This window comes from Cercospora beticola, chromosome 9, assembly GCF_033473495.1.
Source record: "Cercospora beticola chromosome 9, complete sequence".
Classification (NCBI taxonomy): Eukaryota; Fungi; Ascomycota; class Dothideomycetes; order Mycosphaerellales; family Mycosphaerellaceae; genus Cercospora; species Cercospora beticola.
The window spans coordinates 397,250-414,397 of NC_088943.1; the positions used below are offsets into that span (position 1 = coordinate 397,250).

Below are 17,148 nucleotides of genomic sequence, written 5' to 3' on the forward strand. Positions count from 1 at the left end.
GCCGTTCCGCATGCTTGTGCCTTGGCCTTCCGAGCCACTGCTACAAGTCGTGGTCGTAGTACTGGGAAAAGTCATTCAGCGCATCTTTCATCGTGCTGGACCCGCTGCTGCCCAGGGCTGCCAAGGCATTGCGTTGTTCAGATTTCGACTGGCTGACCGGCCTTGGAGGTGCATAAAGGCAGTGAGACTAATCGTCGATGTGAGTTCCAGGCGCTGTGGAAGAGTCGAAAGTGGTTGTAGACTCTACGCCGTGTGGATTTCGGCGTGCTGGTGCCTTAGGCAGCTTTTCGGGTCGCCCCGTTCCACCCAAGCCCAGATCTCACGGTTCTAGAACCACCAACCTTTCTGCCACCACGCCTCCATTCTTGGCCATCATGCCATCCACATTTGCTCCAACTGGAAGCGGAGCTATCGTCCGCCAGACGCTCGTGTTCACCCGCACCGCCGGCGGCGTGCTCCGGTGGAGGGCCGTGGTGATGGCAAGACACTGCTGGGCTTGGTGATTTTCCAGGCAGTCTGCACCACATTGAACAAGAGCCCACTCTACCATTCTGCTGCTGGAGTTCGAACATAAGTCCGCACCACGGTCTCCACAGACCCTCAACAAGAGCATCATCAGACCACAGCTCTACAGCTCGATGGCGCGAAGCGATACCACAAGAGGCCAAAGCACCACTTTCAGTCCTATATTGTGGCTTTCACCACCTCGTGGCTTCCACGAGACACGCGATGCACCAAGCTGAAGATTCGCCTGCTTAGCTGGCTTAGCCGCATGAGGGATATCCTCAATAGAGACAAGTCTTATGCAGACCTTTTCGGACTACGCGATGTTCCAAGCTGGATTCGTGGGCTCCCAAAGTAGCTTTCGCCAAGACACCCCGTTCTTCAGCCTCCCCAGAGACACCAGGCGATATGGGGCTATCGTTGCTTGGCAGACTGCTCTATACAGCAAGTGGACACTCGTCTGTCGAGCGTGAGTCGTCTACGCCTTCCACCGACATTCAGACCACGTGTGCGCCACGCGCTGCATTAGTTCTCTCACCACCTCACCATAGCTTCAATACCCACCTGCACCAGCGGTGAGTCCGAAGGCGGCTCTGAGCGATGGCTTCCACCAGGCGTGCATCCCATCCAGTGCTGGACGTTGATGGACGCCATAGAACGTGTGTGAGCTGTACACCTTCCGACCAGGGCTCGATGGACTGGCGAGGCTTACATATTCGCCTGGAGCTGTCACGATGAGGGTGAGCCACCATTCTCCGCCTGCGAGTCCAGGCGTACCGCGAGGTATAAGACTGCCACCACGAGATCCCCTCGCGCGACCCTTCACAAGAGCTGTACCACTGTGTTGAGCGAAGATGCGCTTCTTTGCGGCGCTGTCCCTCGCCGGGTTGGCGTTGGCCAACCCTGTCAAAGAACTTGAAGCACGTCAACTGAACGCGGCTCAGTCCTCGACATGTTCTATTTCGTACACACGCAGCTGTGCTGCCGGCACATCTATGAGCGCTGCTCGCACCTGGTGTTCATCTCTCGGCTATGGCACCACTTGGAGCACTGTCCGGAAAACGGCCACAGTCAACAGGTATCCGGTGTCTGCCAAACTTGGTCCACGCAGAAGAGCTGACCTCGACCAGAACCGTCATGATGACCATGACCTCTACGACGAGCACTTCTACCATTACCGCAGCACGCGTGACCAATACAGCGACCTCGTAAGTTTGTTGCCGCCGTACTTGTGGCATCCGCTAATCAGAGGTCCGTAGTGTGAGAACAACAATGACGACTCAAACGACGACCATGACTAGCTCAACCACGTTCACGGAGACCCAAGTGATCAACACTTTCGGCGTGATTGACGCTTGCCCGAACTACACACCGGAAAACACCAACCCGAACCCAGAAGTCCCAGGAGTGGACTCAACAACAACCTCTGCCACCACTACCACTGCTGCTGCGTCGTCCTCATGTGCTCTGGCCCGACCAGCAGGTCCAAGTGGCGATTGTGGAGGCGTTCTGGGCTATCGATCGAGAGAGCAGGACGGCAACGGTGTGACGCTGTCGCAGGGCACTCTCACAGACCTTGCGTCGATCGCCAGCCTCGAAGGCTGTGCGCTTGCGTGTCGCAAGTTCGACGATTCCGGAGCTCTTGGCTCCGTGTCTGGTCTACCAGGATGTATATCTGTATACTGGGCGCCCAATAGGTCTTGCGAACTGTACCGCGGTCACTTGGGTGACACTCGCTGGATGCCAGGCACCGGAGCCAACGCAAGATATCAAGCAGCCTTCATGAGCTGTTTCACGTGCTCAGCTGGAACTGCCCAAGCACAAAGTACCACTACCACCACAAGAACCACTACTACTACTACGCCCGCTTTGACAACGACCACTCCGGCGATTACGACTACTACAACATCACCACGCGGCCTGGGATGCCCCAATCCAACTCTTACTAGCTTCACCAGAGCAGGAGTGGTTCGATACTACGAGTGGTGTATGGCTTACATGAACCCCGGCAGCGTCAACATCCGACCCCAAAACCTGGAGGGCTGCGAAGCTGCATGTATCGGCAATTGTATTGCCTTCAACTATGGCGGAGATGACAATAACTGCCGGACCCTCACTGCGGCAGTCACAACGGTCTCGGCCCCCTGGTATGGATGGAAAGCGTACTCACTCGTGAGCAAGTCCACCATCTCGCTCGCCGGCACCACGACCGCTGCCGCCGCCAACACTGTGCCCACCACATGCGCATTAGCCACCGCGAGTGCTAGCAACCCCGCCCTTTGCAATGTCGGAGGTAATCTGTGGTCGGCCCATGACGGCACTGGTCCATTGAAGCAAAAGTACCTTGCGAACGTGCCGAGCATTGAAGCCTGTGCAGCTGAATGTCGCAAACTTGATGCGTCGGGCGAGATTGGAGAAAGTGGAATGCCGGGCTGCAAGAGTGTTTGGTACCGTTGGGACCGAACGTGTGAGCTTCAGCGTAAGGACCTCAATGCCAGCCATTACGAAACATCATTCGTGGGCAATGTGGCCAATATGGACTGTTTCTCTTGTGCAGCTGTCGGAGCACCTTCGAGCTCGACTACGACTACTACAAGGACGACAACAACGACTTCGTTGACCACTACGACTAGGGCATCCACTACTACTACTGCATCCACCACCACTACTGTAGGCGGCAGTACCTGCGTCTTCGTCGGGGCTTCAGCGCCCGATCCATCTCAGTGTGCAGAGCTCCGAGGCTGGCCGCGGCGCGGTAGCGATAGTGTGGGAAGCTTCCAGCAACGTATCCAGGTAGACTCGGCTTCGACAAGCAGCCTGGAGTCCTGCGCACAAACTTGCAAGGCGTTTGATCAATCTGGGGCAAACGGCGAGAGTGGGTTGCCCGGCTGCAAATCATTCTCTTTCGAGCTGGGTATGACTTGCATCTTGTATCGAGTGAGCAGGAGCTCGCTCACTTACGACAATCCTGGGCATCCCCAAGGACCGAAGGTGGCCAATCTCGCCTGCTACCAGTGCTCAAGTGGAACGATGACGACGACCACGACGAGGTCATCCACCACTACTACTGCACCCACTACTACTACTGCAAGCACCACTGTTGCTGTAGCTCTAACAGGACCAGGAAGCTGCGCACTGTCCACAACCGCCCCGCTCCCGCCTGACCCATCAGTCTGTTTCGAGCAGTACACTGGAACGGTCAACAACATGACTCCTCGGCAAACGCAACTCATAGATTCGGCTTCGCGCGCTAGTATCGAGGCCTGCGCAAAGGCCTGCAAGTTATTCGACCAGGCTGGGTCCACCGGCGACAGCGGAGCACCGGGCTGCCAGGCATTTTCATGGGATAGCAGCAGCTGTACATTGTATGGAGTTGCAGTCAGTCAGCTCGCCCTGTCTTATGGCACTGGGCCACGCTTCTTGGACTTGGCCTGCTACCAATGTTCGGGTTTTGCAAGTGGAACGACAACTACAACTTCTGCAGCGTCCACCGCTTCTGTTGTGGCTAGTGGCTGCGCATTTGACGCACCTTCTGCGCCCGATCCATCTCAGTGCTCAGAGCTAAAAGGTTATCCCGGTGAATACGGAAACGACCAAATCGTTCTCACCGACTCGGTGTCGCGCCGCAGTGTCAATGATTGCGCGAAGGCATGCAAGTCATACGATCAGGGAGGGTTCATCGGCCAGAGCGGACGTGCGGGCTGCAAGTCCTTCTCCTTCTCTCAAGACCAGCACTGTATCTTGTGGCAAGTCCCAAGGGCTCAGCTGCGTGTCAACCCACAGTGGTCTGGTCCTGAGGTAATCGACATGTCCTGTTACCGGTGCGCAGGCGTTGCAACTCCTACTAGCCCGCCGCCGGCTCAAGTCACGAATGGGCAGTACTCTTCTTGCGACGGGAGCAGCCTTCTGGAGTTCAACAACGGAGCCACCTATCAGGTGTTCTGCGGCTCCATCAGAGCCCCATCCATCATCGCCACTCTTACCAAGTACAGCATCGAGGACTGCGCAGCAGCCTGCACTGATGATTCAAACTGTACAGCGGTAACATGGCTTCAAAATGGCCCGGCGGCCAACAGGTGTCAGCTGAAGCATCCAGGTAAGCTTGCAAACATTCGATTTTTTCGCTCCATGTACAATGGCTAACTCTTCGCAGCGGGATCGGAAAGCGGAACTGCATACACTTTGGAGGGTCGCGATTCGGCCTTCCCGGCTGACACTATCATCGTATCTGCTGGCAGAGTGAAGAGATACACCTACGACCCTTATCCGCACGCATCGATGGCGTGGAAGCGTGATGAAACCCTGTCGCCACGACAAGGACAATATCCCCAGCCGGGCTGCCTGAAGGCTACCAATGCCGTTCAAACCACCGCGGCTTGCAACTGTGTGATCCCATCATCATCGGTCACTCTCACTCAGACTGTGTCGTCGATCGTGACCAATGCGAGAACAATCAGCACCACGCTGAATCTTGTGGCCACAACAACGATGACACCTACAACGACTATCACAACCACCCGCGTCACAACCCTGTTCCGAACCAAGACCATCACTGCTTGGAAGACATTCAGCACAACCGCGACAGTTGAGAGCATTACTTCTTACTCTCTTCAAGCCACCCCATCAGCCTTCTACATCGTCGACAAGGACATGGCATTCGCCGAGTGGCCAGCCGATGCAGACGAGATCCACTACCACATCCAATACGATTGGGATCAATCTGATGACGAATACGCTCCTACCGTCTTCTCCCTTGACAACGACAAACTCAAAGTCGCCGATCTTTCGAACATGGATGGTGCGGCTGAAGGCTATCCCGTCGTCGGCCAGTCTGATGGAACTGGTATGCAACTCATGGCACTGGCAGATGGCGGAGGCCTCGAGAGCCCAACATGTAGCATTGAGCCTACGAAGGAGGGACAATGTCCTATCATCTGTCGCATGGGGAATATGGAAGTCAATACGAGAAATGGAGATGGTTTGTGGACTTTGGTGCCCAAGGGCGGTGAAGAGGGTTTCACGAATTATGCTTTGGCTGCTGATGTTGCTGTTGAGGATGGAGAGATGGATATTGGGGAGCCCACGTGGGCTTAGAGCATGAGTTTAGGATTTGATGAGTTAATGATAGGCATGATATGATTTGCATTAGAGACAGCGACTTCTCAATTCACATGATTTATGAAGTTCCTGCGTGAGCAGTGAGTATCTGCGCCAAAGGCAAGTATCTGCATCCCGAGGATCCTCAACGCTTCAGCGGGTGTCTAGCGCGTCTGATATCGGACTTTGCACGTACTGCTGGACCACTCTATGATCTCACCAGGTATCGAAAATATCCACATGGCTAGATTCGCGTGCACAGCATGCAGACTTGAGGCAGAGATCAGGAAATGCCAGTTCAACTAATCGTCGGCTATCTTGTACGAAACCTAAGCAGAAGAAATGCAGCGGAGCTCGAGGTCCGGCAACGCCTGCTCGAAATGCGGAGAGCGTCTTCTTGTTTCTCGATCGCCCCTGTTGTTTGATAGACCTGCAACCAATCAATATCCACAGCTCGATATGCGTACGTACAGTGACTCTGTTTATGTATGGCGGCAAAGAATCTTTGCCGGGAATACTTGTAACAAATCCTGCGCATCAGAGCTTCTCCCTGGTCGTAGACTGTGACAAGTTAACTCAAAAGCTCGTGTTGATTAATCTGGGGAATGAAAAAGAACGATAACAGCACCTTCCTGCCTCAGCTGTGTTGTATCCCTTCTAGCTCATTGTTCACTGTGCACGCGATGTGGCTCCATATCATACTCATATCTTCCACCATTCTGGTGTGGTTCGGGTACAAATTCCTCCTTGACCCACTCCGAGGATTTCCTGGTCCATTTGTTGCGCGATTTTCGTACGCGTGGAGGCTACATTTCTCGTGGACCAGCATCCATGACTTCCCAAGATGGCCTGAGGTTCACGAGAAGTATGGCACAGTTGTGCGAATAGGACCAAAACGTCTCGCGTTCGCAAGCGCACAAGCAGTCCAAGATATTTACTCCACGGCCAGGAATTATCCCAAATCTCCGTCCTATTCTATCACGGATAATGTGGATGAAGGAGAGATCAGGAGCACGCTCATCTCAAGTCTTGATGGAGAATGGCATGATCGATTCCGGAGGGGAATCGCTTCGACATTCTCGCTGTCTTCGGTTCTGCAATTTGAGAAGAGGATTGACGATATGATCGACTTACTCGTGCGACAAATTACAAGTCGCTTTGCTCAAGCTGGTAGCCAAGAATCAATGGACCTGCCTCGGTGGATGCACTACTTCGCATTTGATACCGTCGGCAACGTCGTTTACGGGAAGCCATTCGGATTTCTGGAAACAGGCTCTGATGTCGCGAACATCATCGAGAACAACGGCAAGATCACGGCAATCATGACTAGGATCAGTGGTTTGCCCGGCATCGACCGCATGACGGTGAAAAATCCGGTCTTCCTCTGGCTTTGGCGAAAGGGATACATCAAGCTGCCTCGTAATCCCGTCTCCAAGTTTGCCGACGAGCATACACTGCCGAGAATGGTCGAAGATCATATATCGCGTGACACTGCAAGCAGTCGTCGGGATCTGTTTGACTGTTTCTTGGCCGCGCAGGAAAAGAATCCTAGCGCTATGGCCGACGAGGACTTGAGGAGTCTCGGTCACGTCCTCGCCACCGCTGGCTCTGATCCACTTGCGGGTACCTTGGCGGCATTGTTCTATTACTTGATGAAAGACACCAAACGTTATCATCGGCTGCAGGAAGAAGTGGATCAGCTTCGCCTCCCGCCAGGATGCGAAGTTGTGCCATTCAACCTGGCCCATGAGTTGACTTATCTGGACGAATGCATCAAAGAGACATTCCGTATACACCCTGCAGCCTCTTTCTTGATGGAGAGAGTCGTACCCGCTTCGGGCGATACCATCGATGGCAAGTTCGTCCCTGGAGGAACTCGCGTTAGCTGCGCTACATGGGCTGTGCATCGACAGTCAGACATCTTCGGCGACAATGTTAATCATTTCATTCCTGAAAGGTGGCTCGTTGACCAAAACGACGCGGCATCTCAAGCAAAGATTGCTCTCATGTCCAAGAGCTTACTCCATTTTGGCAAAGGCCGGTTCATTTGCCTCGGGCAGCATCTGGCACTTGTGGAGATATTTAAAGTCGTGCCGACGCTATTGAGGAATTTCTCATTTGCTTTGGAGCATCCGGAGAGAGTGTGGAAGCGTAAGCATTGTGGGGTCATCAATGTGACTGGTGTAGATGTCAGAGTGATGGCACGCAAGGTCTGACAGCAGACCAAGATCAGAGAGACACTCCTTCGAGAACAGAGCTAGACGAACGCTGTCAACTTTCCGAAGTTCTGACTGCATACGAGTGTTTCAAGTTGCTATAATGGGGTCAATCAATTTCCGCTTCCATCTCTAAACCATGGGCAATCTGTAGGAGAAACGGTCGGTCTCACAAGCTCGATGCAAGTGGAGTGAGATCTATTAGTTTGCTACGGAATTTCGAGCCTGTGTTGCCCGAGCCCGATACTTTGTCTTCTGTTCGAGCGACATCCGATCGCAATGAATAGCGAAATGCAAGGCCCAAGTCATGCCTATGATGTCCGGCCCTAGAACAGGCTGAACGTGATATCTGCGTCAAGATCCTTCGGGAAACAACCGCAGATGTTCTCCGCACTATCATCAGTCTTTCCATCACCCTTGATGCTTTCGGTACCGATGGTAGCCTGCATTCTACCCTTGACGCAAGTCAAGATTGTGCAATGAGCATTGTATGTGGTGCCTGATCCTCCTGCTCCAGTCCACTGCAAAGTCTGTTGCCAATAGCCCCAGGCAATGGTGTCGGCTACGAGTGACATTGGTCAGTACTTCCTCGTTAACAGAAATATTGAGATATGTGACCTACTTCCATCCTTCCTCCTCCATCTGCCCAAAGGTGCTGTCAGTCCTGGAGTTCCAGTCCATGTCACGCCGGCTGCTCCTGTGATGCAGTTCACTGGATGGGCATCGCAGAGAGCTGGGTGGTATCCAGCGTCGAATGTCTGATCGAAGGAAGCCTTTCCTTCTGCAAGAAGAGCAGGATCGATCTCTGCGGTGGCTTTGGCGGCGGCATCGTAGTGAGGACCATCGTTGGGAGAGCAGGGTGTGCAGCCAAACTCAACTGGCAGAGCCCGTTGCACCACTGCGCTGGTAACAGTTTGCGCGGCTGCGAGCAGGAGAACAGTAAAACGCATCTTGACTGCAGAAAGTGAATTAATCAGAGTGATGGACTTGGGCGCGATGATGATGGAAGCTGCCTCGTTGGTTCTGCTCTATATACTATGAACGTCGGTATCAGGATCAATGTAAAATTTTGTGGCCTGCATTGCCGTAGATCAGAAGACAACATCCTATTGATGCTATGGCTAATAGTGAGACAGCCGCCAAGGGAGTTCCTGTTGCACGAGTTGCTGTGCCGAAAAGGGCTTCGTTCTTCGGCTAGTGTGGTCAGAATATTAGGCCGAATGGTTAGTCTTCGATAACCAGCATCGATTGCCTAGCCATCCATGTGATTCTCCAGTGCATCATGTATAACGAGTTCTCTTGTTCATTCCAATGCCCCAAGTCAATCTTCCGTCTTCGACCGATCGAAGCAGCAAATGAAATTATTTGGCAGATATTGTTCGATGCATGACGCATGGCGAGGTCGACGGTGAGATATCCTCTCAGCGCGTGAAGTCGTGCAGAGTGTAGGATTATCCGGAAGCCTGGTCATAGCACATCGTCTTCACGCCAGAAGCCGAGACATCAGATCCGGTAGCCTGGATGGAGTGCAGTGTCTGTGCTTCTTGCGTCCTAAAGTAGCAGCAGAGTAAGCACTTGTTGCTCGAAAATGGTAATGATCGAAAGCTAGCGTCTTCTAGTCTCTTTAGGCTCTTTAGTGATGTCTTCTCAACTTGATGCTTTTTGTCGCCGAAAGCAAATTCCGCATTTCGGGGGCAGGGCTTGAACAGTTGCAGTAAGCTCGATGAGTGATGGCGGATGATCCGATTAAGTTTCTCTGATGTTGCGGCACGCAAAGTGGGTGACGTGAAGAAGGCATCCGGTCGATCAGGACGTTGACCTTGTTTCGTGTAGAAAAAGTGCCATGGACTTTGTCCAAGCCAAGTGCTTCCATGATCATGATATTTTAAGCTTTCTGATGCCAGTGAAGTTGAACCAGGGATGCCGTGGCTTACAAGCTGCCTGACTTTCCGCGGCATCCGTAATGAGGACTAGGGCTCGTATTCTCGTGGGTAGCAAAAGAGACAGGGTCTTAATTTTCCAAAAGCTTGCTGCTGACGCTCAACAAAGACCTGACGAAGTTGCATACAAGTCTGGAGTCTTGCCAAGATACGCGAATGTCCTTCCCTCGTCGAATATGCTTCCCTCGTCGCTTTCTTGCGTGATACAGTCCGTTACATGCATTCGGGGATCGGAAAGCAGGGCCTCTGACTCTATGATCCCACTCTCAAGAATCAGAACTGGCCGGCTTTTAACACAATGGGCTGTCTGATTGGCAGTGATCCATGCAGAATTGCCGAGTAAATGCCCTGCTCTGTACCCAGTACCCGCGTATGCATTTGACGGACTGTACCATTCGACAGAGAGGATGCATGCATTACGCTCGGGCTAACAGACCTACGCAAAGTAGCAAAATTCGGCGTTTTGAGGCGGACAAGTTCGATCTCGACTGCTAGTTTCTATCATCTCTCAGACGTAAGTCAGACTCGCGCCTAGACGCAACAATCAATTGATAAACCTAGCCTTCGGATGACCACTTCTTCGGGAGTTCAAAAATCCACTACAAACCAGTGATGGCCTGTTCTGACCATATCGCAGGCGACTAGATCCACTCGTCCCTGGCATAGAAGACTCGACTCAGCACCGTGATCGAAATCACGTTCCGCTTTGTTACCTATCCTGAAGCCACGGGCACCAGAACAGATCCTCAGGGTCCCACACTTCCTTCACTCTCCGGAGCTCTGCCACTTGCCCGTCCCAGAACATTTCGCGAAGTGGTGGATGCGGCCGCATGCAATTCACATTCGTTCGCCGAGGCCGTTCGTCGTCTTTCGTAAGAGCATCCCGGATGTACCCAGCGTAAGCCTCTGATGTGTGTCTCAGCTCAGGTTTGTTGAAGCAGGTACCAATAACACAAGCAGTATATCGATCTCGTGTAGAGGTGCAAAGCGTCTTGTTGCAAAAGTCGTCTACCGCACCCACCTGCTCCGATAGGGTGGTATCGAAACGACTTATGGTCACGAAACTGCGTTTCGCATCTTCCAGGTCTTCTGTTAATGCGAACCAGCGAGTATAGGCTTCCCGGATGGCTTCGAGAGAGAGCTCTTTCATTGCAACCATGCTCAAGTCTTTGAAACCGCCCCGAATATCGCCAGGCTCGGCGGCTTCGTTGATCTTATCGAGCGATTGAGCGAACTGCTTTATGGACAGTGCTTCACGTGCGATATCATCTCGGCGAAGTGGAGCAAAAGCGTCGTGTGCCTCGTCTTCAGGCCCAATGTACATGGCATCGAGGATCAGCAATGCCTGACCAGAGCCAGGGACGTTCGCGGGAGCACGGGTCATGTGCAAGGATATACGAAGTCGAGCTGGAGGCCTGCCAACCGACCCAAAAGCCCGTGCAGCAGTGCAAATGCTTGAGCCATCAAATACCAGGCGACGTGTGATGACTTGATTATGTGCGAGCTGAAGGGTCGACAGAGGGTAGACCTTCATCCGGAACGATGTGATCACGCCGTAGCCGAATCCAGCACCCCGCAGAACTTGGAACAAGGCTGCTTCTTCTCTAGGCGATGTCTGACTGGCTACAATAGACTTGCCTTCGGCAGTTATGAGTTGGAACGAGACGACGTTGTCGACTGCCAGGCCATGGAGGCCAAGGAAGTGGTGCTACGCTGACATTCAGTTTTATGTAGACAGTGCGATAGACAGCAGACTTACTCCTCCTCCCCCGAGCACAAAGCCTGCCATACCAACCGCATTGCTTCCTGGGTATACAGTGTAGTAGCCTCGATCGTCAAGGTATTGGATCAGCTGGCCAGCAAGAACTCCTCCGCCGATATCGACAGTCTGGGTTGACTCGTCGAGCTTGATATGCTTGAAACGTTCCATCGACAGGTGGAGCGTGTTCTCCGTGACTGGTACGAATGCTGCTGTTCCTCCACCCGCTACCAAGACCTTCAATTTGTACTCTCTGGCTTGCTGTATGGCTTTGATGACTTCGTTTTCATTTTCCGGAGCAACGATCAATGCAGGCGTTTCGACATTGCTGTCCGACCAGCGCAATGCTGTTGGCGTATCTGGAACGATGTCTCCCATCGCTAATGTATGCCAGTCTTCGTAAAAGTGACGAAAGGTCGAAATGCGACTGCAGTAAGTTGCTTATAGCTACAGATGAACCTCATCTGACAATTGTCGGCGAATAATGTCGTTCGAGATCTTCCATTCAACAACGAGTAGGAAACTTCACCGAGCGCCGAGCCGCCCAGTCCTCGACATCACTATGTCCGGGCAGGGATATCATACATCTCTTTGGGCTATCGGACTCAAGAGGTGAACATAAAGTCCGTCTTACGTCAAGCTCTTGAGCACTCTCGAAACTTTCTCAGATGTCTGAGGCTTACATTACAAGCCTGTCATATCGGTTCATGTTTCTGTGATTCAAGTCGTGTCCCTATTTCGTCGTTACTTGCTTGTGGTGGTGTTGTCATTGTGTAAACCAAATCCACTTACTTGGAGCATGAAGCAGCTATATTCATGACCTGGTGTGAATGTCCCTCTCCTGCGCTGCTGGGATGCTCTCTTCTTTGGTCAGTTGTTGAAACAGCCATATAGCTATAGGGCCGATCGCGGTCATCCAATCAGGTCCGTAATGGTCTAGTGGCTAGGATTTGTCGCTCTCAGTAGATTCATCTCTACGAGTTCCCGACAAGGCCAGGGTTCAATTCCCTGTTACGGAACAGTACTAATATGTATGAGCAGCTCGACAACCAAGCGTTGGCGCTGCACACCTTTTTTTGCCGCTTTTTTCCGTTCAAGAAGTATGTGAAGAGTCAGTAGCATCCACGTGCTAGTTTCTGTGCGTCTCTCAATCGTGTTATAATCCCGGAGATCGCCTGCGAAATCATGCATTGCAGTCGGGATGCTCTTGCCTTTTTTTCGAATGTGCAAGTGAATGCTGGGGTATGTGTTGGCGCCGAAATTTTCGCGACCCACGCCGCAGATACCACGCTCTCAGCTCACTTACCTCTGTATGCACTGTCTCAACGCAAAGTGCTTCTTCTATTGAGTATTCCACCGCAACTCCCTCGTGTCGCGTATTGAAGGTCCTCATGGCAAAATGCGTCCAAGGGGAGCACCACGTTGCGCTTGCGGCCATCATCTACGTCAATCACGCCCAGGCTACTCGTAAGTGGATACTGATCCAGCGATCGCGACCAGCGTCACTGTGTGCATACCTCACGAGTCTTTTTGCGAATTTCATGCCAAGAGACGGCATCTGTCATGATTGGCAATGTGAGAGTCGAACAAATCACTCGCACGCAACTTAAGATACCAAGAGCACACTCGCAGCGTAAGTCGGCATGAGACAAGACAGACCTGAAGATCTGGACGGAGCGCGAAATTCGAAGCATTTGCATGGCATTATTCCACATTCATATCAACACCGCCTTCATGACTTCAATTCCCCGTGGTCAATCGGATCCAGCTTCTTCCCGGCAGGCCGCTGATCAAATCCATTCCGCTCGATGTACATTTTCGGCGTCTCCGGCCAATTGTCCACGCCGTCCAGTATCACCATGCCCATACCCCCACTTAGATGCGGCTAGCATAAGTCAGCGAAGGACTCTCGACTTTCAGATCATAGCCCAACTTACCTGTATATGGCAATGAAACATCCATGGGCCTGATTGCTCAACCTTGTATCGCAAAGCCAGCCATGCACCGGTCATCGATGTCTTCGTCCTCACAGTATCCAGATATGGCGGATTCTGGAGATTGAAAGAGCCGGCTGGAAGAGCCTGCATACCTTCCTCGACTGTGTCCCAAGGATAGCGCCCTGTCCCGAAGCCCAGGACGAAGAACTTGTTGCCATGTTTGTGCATGGGATGGTATCGTGAGATTGGACCTTCCGTCTCGACAATCAGATCTACCCACTCATTCTTCCTTGTCCGAACCAAAAGGTCGCTCGTTTCTTCTGTGAGGTTGAAAAGCAGAGGAGGATCGGCATGCTCCGAGCTTCTATTATAGCCTGATACACCCGATAGCGTCCACTCGCCAGAAGTGTGAGGAGCTCCAAGTTTCTTGAGAAGCAGCTTGTGAGTTCGATTGGACTGTGGAGCAGGATGCACGGGAGGATATGGTACCGACATTGTTTCATCGAAGAGGGTGACGTCCTTCACCCCTGGCAGAGCTCGTCCGGCGTAGTTGAAATTGGAGTCCGATTTGGCTGGCCTATCGATGCCATCGTACACCAGATGGGCAAACCCAGCGACAATCTGATTGGGCAATTGATGAGCGATGCGAATTGTATGCCGGCCTGGGGTCTGATCCAGCTCGAGAAGTACGTGTATGCGGTTGCCGTTGCCTACGGCGACCTGATCTGTGGTGAACGGTCTGACGTATTGGCCATCCACCGAGAACACGTGCAGGGGATGGTTGTCGATACTGACAAGCAACGGATGCTGTGCACCTGCGTTGATGAACGAAAGTGCAGCCCAACTCTTTTGGCTGTCAACACTGACTGTGTAGTTGCTGTTCACTGCCGAGCCTGGTTTGCACTCGTCAAAGACTCGTGGCGGCAGTGCAGTAAGGTTCAAGTCAAAATCGCCTTGAACAATTTGGAGCGGCGGAAGACATCCTTTGTTGGTCATTCCTCCAGTAACGTTCACAAGATCCAGTAGCTTCCATGTCATGACATCGGTAACACTGTCGATCTCCTTGCGCGACGGACAGTACTCGGCACCCTGATCTTGTCAGCAGTGACCTTGATGAAGAGCTGAAACGATACTCACGCCGCCGTTGACGATGATAGAGTCCATGCATAGGATCTCAACATTAGCATCACTTTGGACGCGATCGAACTCCTCGAATGCCATGTGAGTGTAGTCCGCCAAGAGCAAAGCTTCAATTCTTGCTTCTGCAGCTACCATAGCCTTCTGCTCTTGGGCGCTGCGACTGATCAAATGGAAAGGTCGACGAGCATAGGTGTCCGGCTCGATGATGATGGCTCCATAAAGCCCATCCACTGCACATGTCAGCAATGTGGTGAGCGTGAAGAGGAATCTGGCTGTCACTAACTAATGTGACCTCGTGTGTGGCCATGATAGAAGGATGTCCCCGCTTCCTCTGCTCGCCACCTGTAGAGAAAGCTACTTCCTGGACGAATCGCGCTCTGCGTCACACCAGGCACTCCATCTGACCAAGGTGTTGTTGACTGCTTGATGCCGTGAAAGTGTATGGCAACTTCTTGTGAGTACGAGTTGACGACCAAGAACTCAACCTCGTCGCCAACTCTCAATCGAAGCTGTGGTCCCGGAAATGTGCCATCGACGAGGATACCTGGACGAGGTCCATTTTTTGTCGGATCAAGAAGTCCTGCCTCAATCTCGACGCTGAAGTGCACTGTTCGGCCAGAAGCAACTTCGAACAATGCTGCGAGCGTCAGAACTAGCGGAGGCTTGAACAACTCCATGATGCTGGGTCTGGTGGCTTGTCATCCAGCATATGAGGGCTCTCCCTCCAAGTCTCGATGACTTCCACGTGGAGCAGCCACGATCGTCTTGGATTCCTGCAGGATGAGGTCTAGTGCCGGGCCTCGGGTCTGCCAAGACTGTACAACAGCGATGTGAAACTTACCCGAAAAGGAAATTGAGCATCGTTCGCGATGATATCCTGAACAGAACAACTTTTGAAGCCATAACGACTTGCCTCGCTGCTTCGTGGTACTCGGTCCATGTAGATTTGCTGTGACTCTATCGAAAACACACGATGCGATACATACTCCATTTCGGACTCCTGGCGGTGGCCACGGCGACGAGTCTGCGCGACACCTTGACGAGGCGATCGGATCTGACAGCTTTCACGAAGCTGATTGATGACTTCGAGCTCTGGCAGTTTTTCGAAGATTCGACGGATATCACAGTAATGGTTCCCAACGATGCTGCCTACGACAAGCTACTGAAGATGGGACTGGATCTCGGAGCCATGCCATCCGATTTCACGGTCCCGATATTGAAGTATCATCTTTTGCATGGTCAAATAGAGAGTGCCAAAGTGCTGGCCGAGAGCGATAATATGCTAGTTGGAACGGCACTCTCTCAGCCGAACATGACACAAGCTACTCCGGTCAAGCTGTACTCCGAATCAGGCGAGGTATATGCAGAGACTGGTCTGCAATTGAGCGCAAAGATCCTCGAACCCGATGTCGAATTTGCTGGCGGATTGATGCATGTGCTAGACTCTTCGCTCGTGGCACCACACAATATCACTGCCACGGGGTGGATGAATGGACTATGCAAGGAATTCTTGCAATTCATGGAGATGACGGGCCTCGCAGCTGAGATCGAGAGCGTGCATGATGCGACCATCTTCATCCCGAGCGACGAGGCCTGGCGGGAAATGGAGTCCACGTTGGCTGCCATGGATATGAATGAGAAGCAGGAGTTGCTCCGAAATCATGTCGTGCAGGATCGTGTTGCGTATCGAAAAGACCTTAGCCATGAGCAAACATTGGCAGCTGTCGGAGGTCAGGCGTTACAGGTTAAAATCGACGATAAAGGCGACGTTCTGGTTGAAGATGCCAAGATACTTCGAACGGATATATTGTGGTTCAACGGTGTGGCACATATGATCGATCAGGTCATTCTGAACAATCAGGTAAGAAGCAGCACTCGTTCTGCCGGAGATGTCTCGAGAACAAACACTAATGCTCTCCGACCAGACCAATACGTTACCTTTCATTGATCGGGATCAACAAATTTTGGCTGCTTCACTCTCATCGTGAGCGGCCACCGTGTCTGGAGTTCGGTGGACGTGAAACATCTGATTTAACCTTGATAGAGAATACAATAAAGTGATAAGTGGTCTCAGGGCTGGATTGAATCTGTTGCTGTTCTCGATCAAGGGATCAGCTCAACACTGTCGTATAGAATTGCCAGGCAATTCACCTACTGATGTTATTGATTGAACATTGATTGACAATTTGACCGCGTGCCTCCAATCGTTGCCGTGCACTGCGTAAGTCGGGAGATCGACATTCCTGCATCGGGCCTCGATCGGGATCGTCGAAGCAGCGTTTCTGGGCGCCGCGAACCACTTCGGGCAAGTCAATTTATGTCTGCGGCTTGTGCTCCATCGCGACAAGACGACCGTGAGCCGCACGCGATTTGCACGTGCAGCTCACGCTGACGTCGAGGGAACGCGGCAAGAAGCTTGAGCGCTGCCAATCTGTGACATTGTGCCTTTGAGGAAGTCCAGCACAACCGCAAAGCTCGTTCACGAGCACATCTGCGGCATCAAAGCAGCAATTGATGGCATGATCTAAGCTTTGTTGATTACTCACCTCATACCT

At 52.4% G+C, this 17,148-nt stretch overlaps 6 protein-coding genes and 1 non-coding gene across 7 annotated transcripts; 4 read left to right on the forward strand and 3 right to left on the reverse strand.

Moving 5' to 3' along the window:
- Positions 1-1,797: 1,797 nt before the first annotated feature.
- On the forward strand, positions 1,798-5,598 carry RHO25_012402 (uncharacterized protein; the record flags this gene model as incomplete). The annotated part of the gene is made up of 2 exons (XM_023603714.2): positions 1,798-4,600; positions 4,658-5,598. 2 exons carry the CDS (start codon positions 1,798-1,800, stop codon positions 5,596-5,598), a joined length of 3,744 nt encoding a protein of 1,247 aa, XP_023450333.2.
- A 686-nt stretch (positions 5,599-6,284) lies between these two features.
- RHO25_012403 (uncharacterized protein) lies at positions 6,285-7,817 on the forward strand (the record flags this gene model as incomplete). Its single annotated transcript, XM_023603713.1, has 1 exon — positions 6,285-7,817. The coding sequence occupies one exon, from the start codon at positions 6,285-6,287 to the stop codon at positions 7,815-7,817; it is 1,533 nt and encodes a 510-aa protein (XP_023450003.1).
- A 326-nt stretch (positions 7,818-8,143) lies between these two features.
- Positions 8,144-8,767, reverse strand: RHO25_012404 (uncharacterized protein; the record flags this gene model as incomplete). The annotated part of the gene is made up of 2 exons (XM_023603712.1): positions 8,144-8,379; positions 8,440-8,767. The coding sequence occupies 2 exons, from the start codon at positions 8,765-8,767 to the stop codon at positions 8,144-8,146; spliced, it is 564 nt and encodes a 187-aa protein (XP_023450002.1).
- Positions 8,768-10,466: 1,699 nt separating this feature from the next.
- On the reverse strand, positions 10,467-11,894 carry RHO25_012405 (uncharacterized protein; the record flags this gene model as incomplete). The annotated part of the gene is made up of 2 exons (XM_023603711.1): positions 10,467-11,465; positions 11,517-11,894. The coding sequence occupies 2 exons, from the start codon at positions 11,892-11,894 to the stop codon at positions 10,467-10,469; spliced, it is 1,377 nt and encodes a 458-aa protein (XP_023449996.1).
- Positions 11,895-12,441: 547 nt separating this feature from the next.
- Positions 12,442-12,535, forward strand: RHO25_012406. Its single transcript has one exon. It is a non-coding gene; the product is annotated as a tRNA-Glu (tRNA).
- Positions 12,536-13,248: 713 nt separating this feature from the next.
- RHO25_012407 (uncharacterized protein) lies at positions 13,249-15,270 on the reverse strand (the record flags this gene model as incomplete). Its single annotated transcript, XM_023603710.1, has 4 exons — positions 13,249-13,401; positions 13,454-14,542; positions 14,591-14,823; positions 14,877-15,270. 4 exons carry the CDS (start codon positions 15,268-15,270, stop codon positions 13,249-13,251), a joined length of 1,869 nt encoding a protein of 622 aa, XP_023449995.1.
- A 296-nt stretch (positions 15,271-15,566) lies between these two features.
- Positions 15,567-16,581, forward strand: RHO25_012408 (uncharacterized protein; the record flags this gene model as incomplete). The annotated part of the gene is made up of 2 exons (XM_023603709.1): positions 15,567-16,454; positions 16,519-16,581. The coding sequence occupies 2 exons, from the start codon at positions 15,567-15,569 to the stop codon at positions 16,579-16,581; spliced, it is 951 nt and encodes a 316-aa protein (XP_023449998.1).
- Positions 16,582-17,148: the final 567 nt, after the last annotated feature.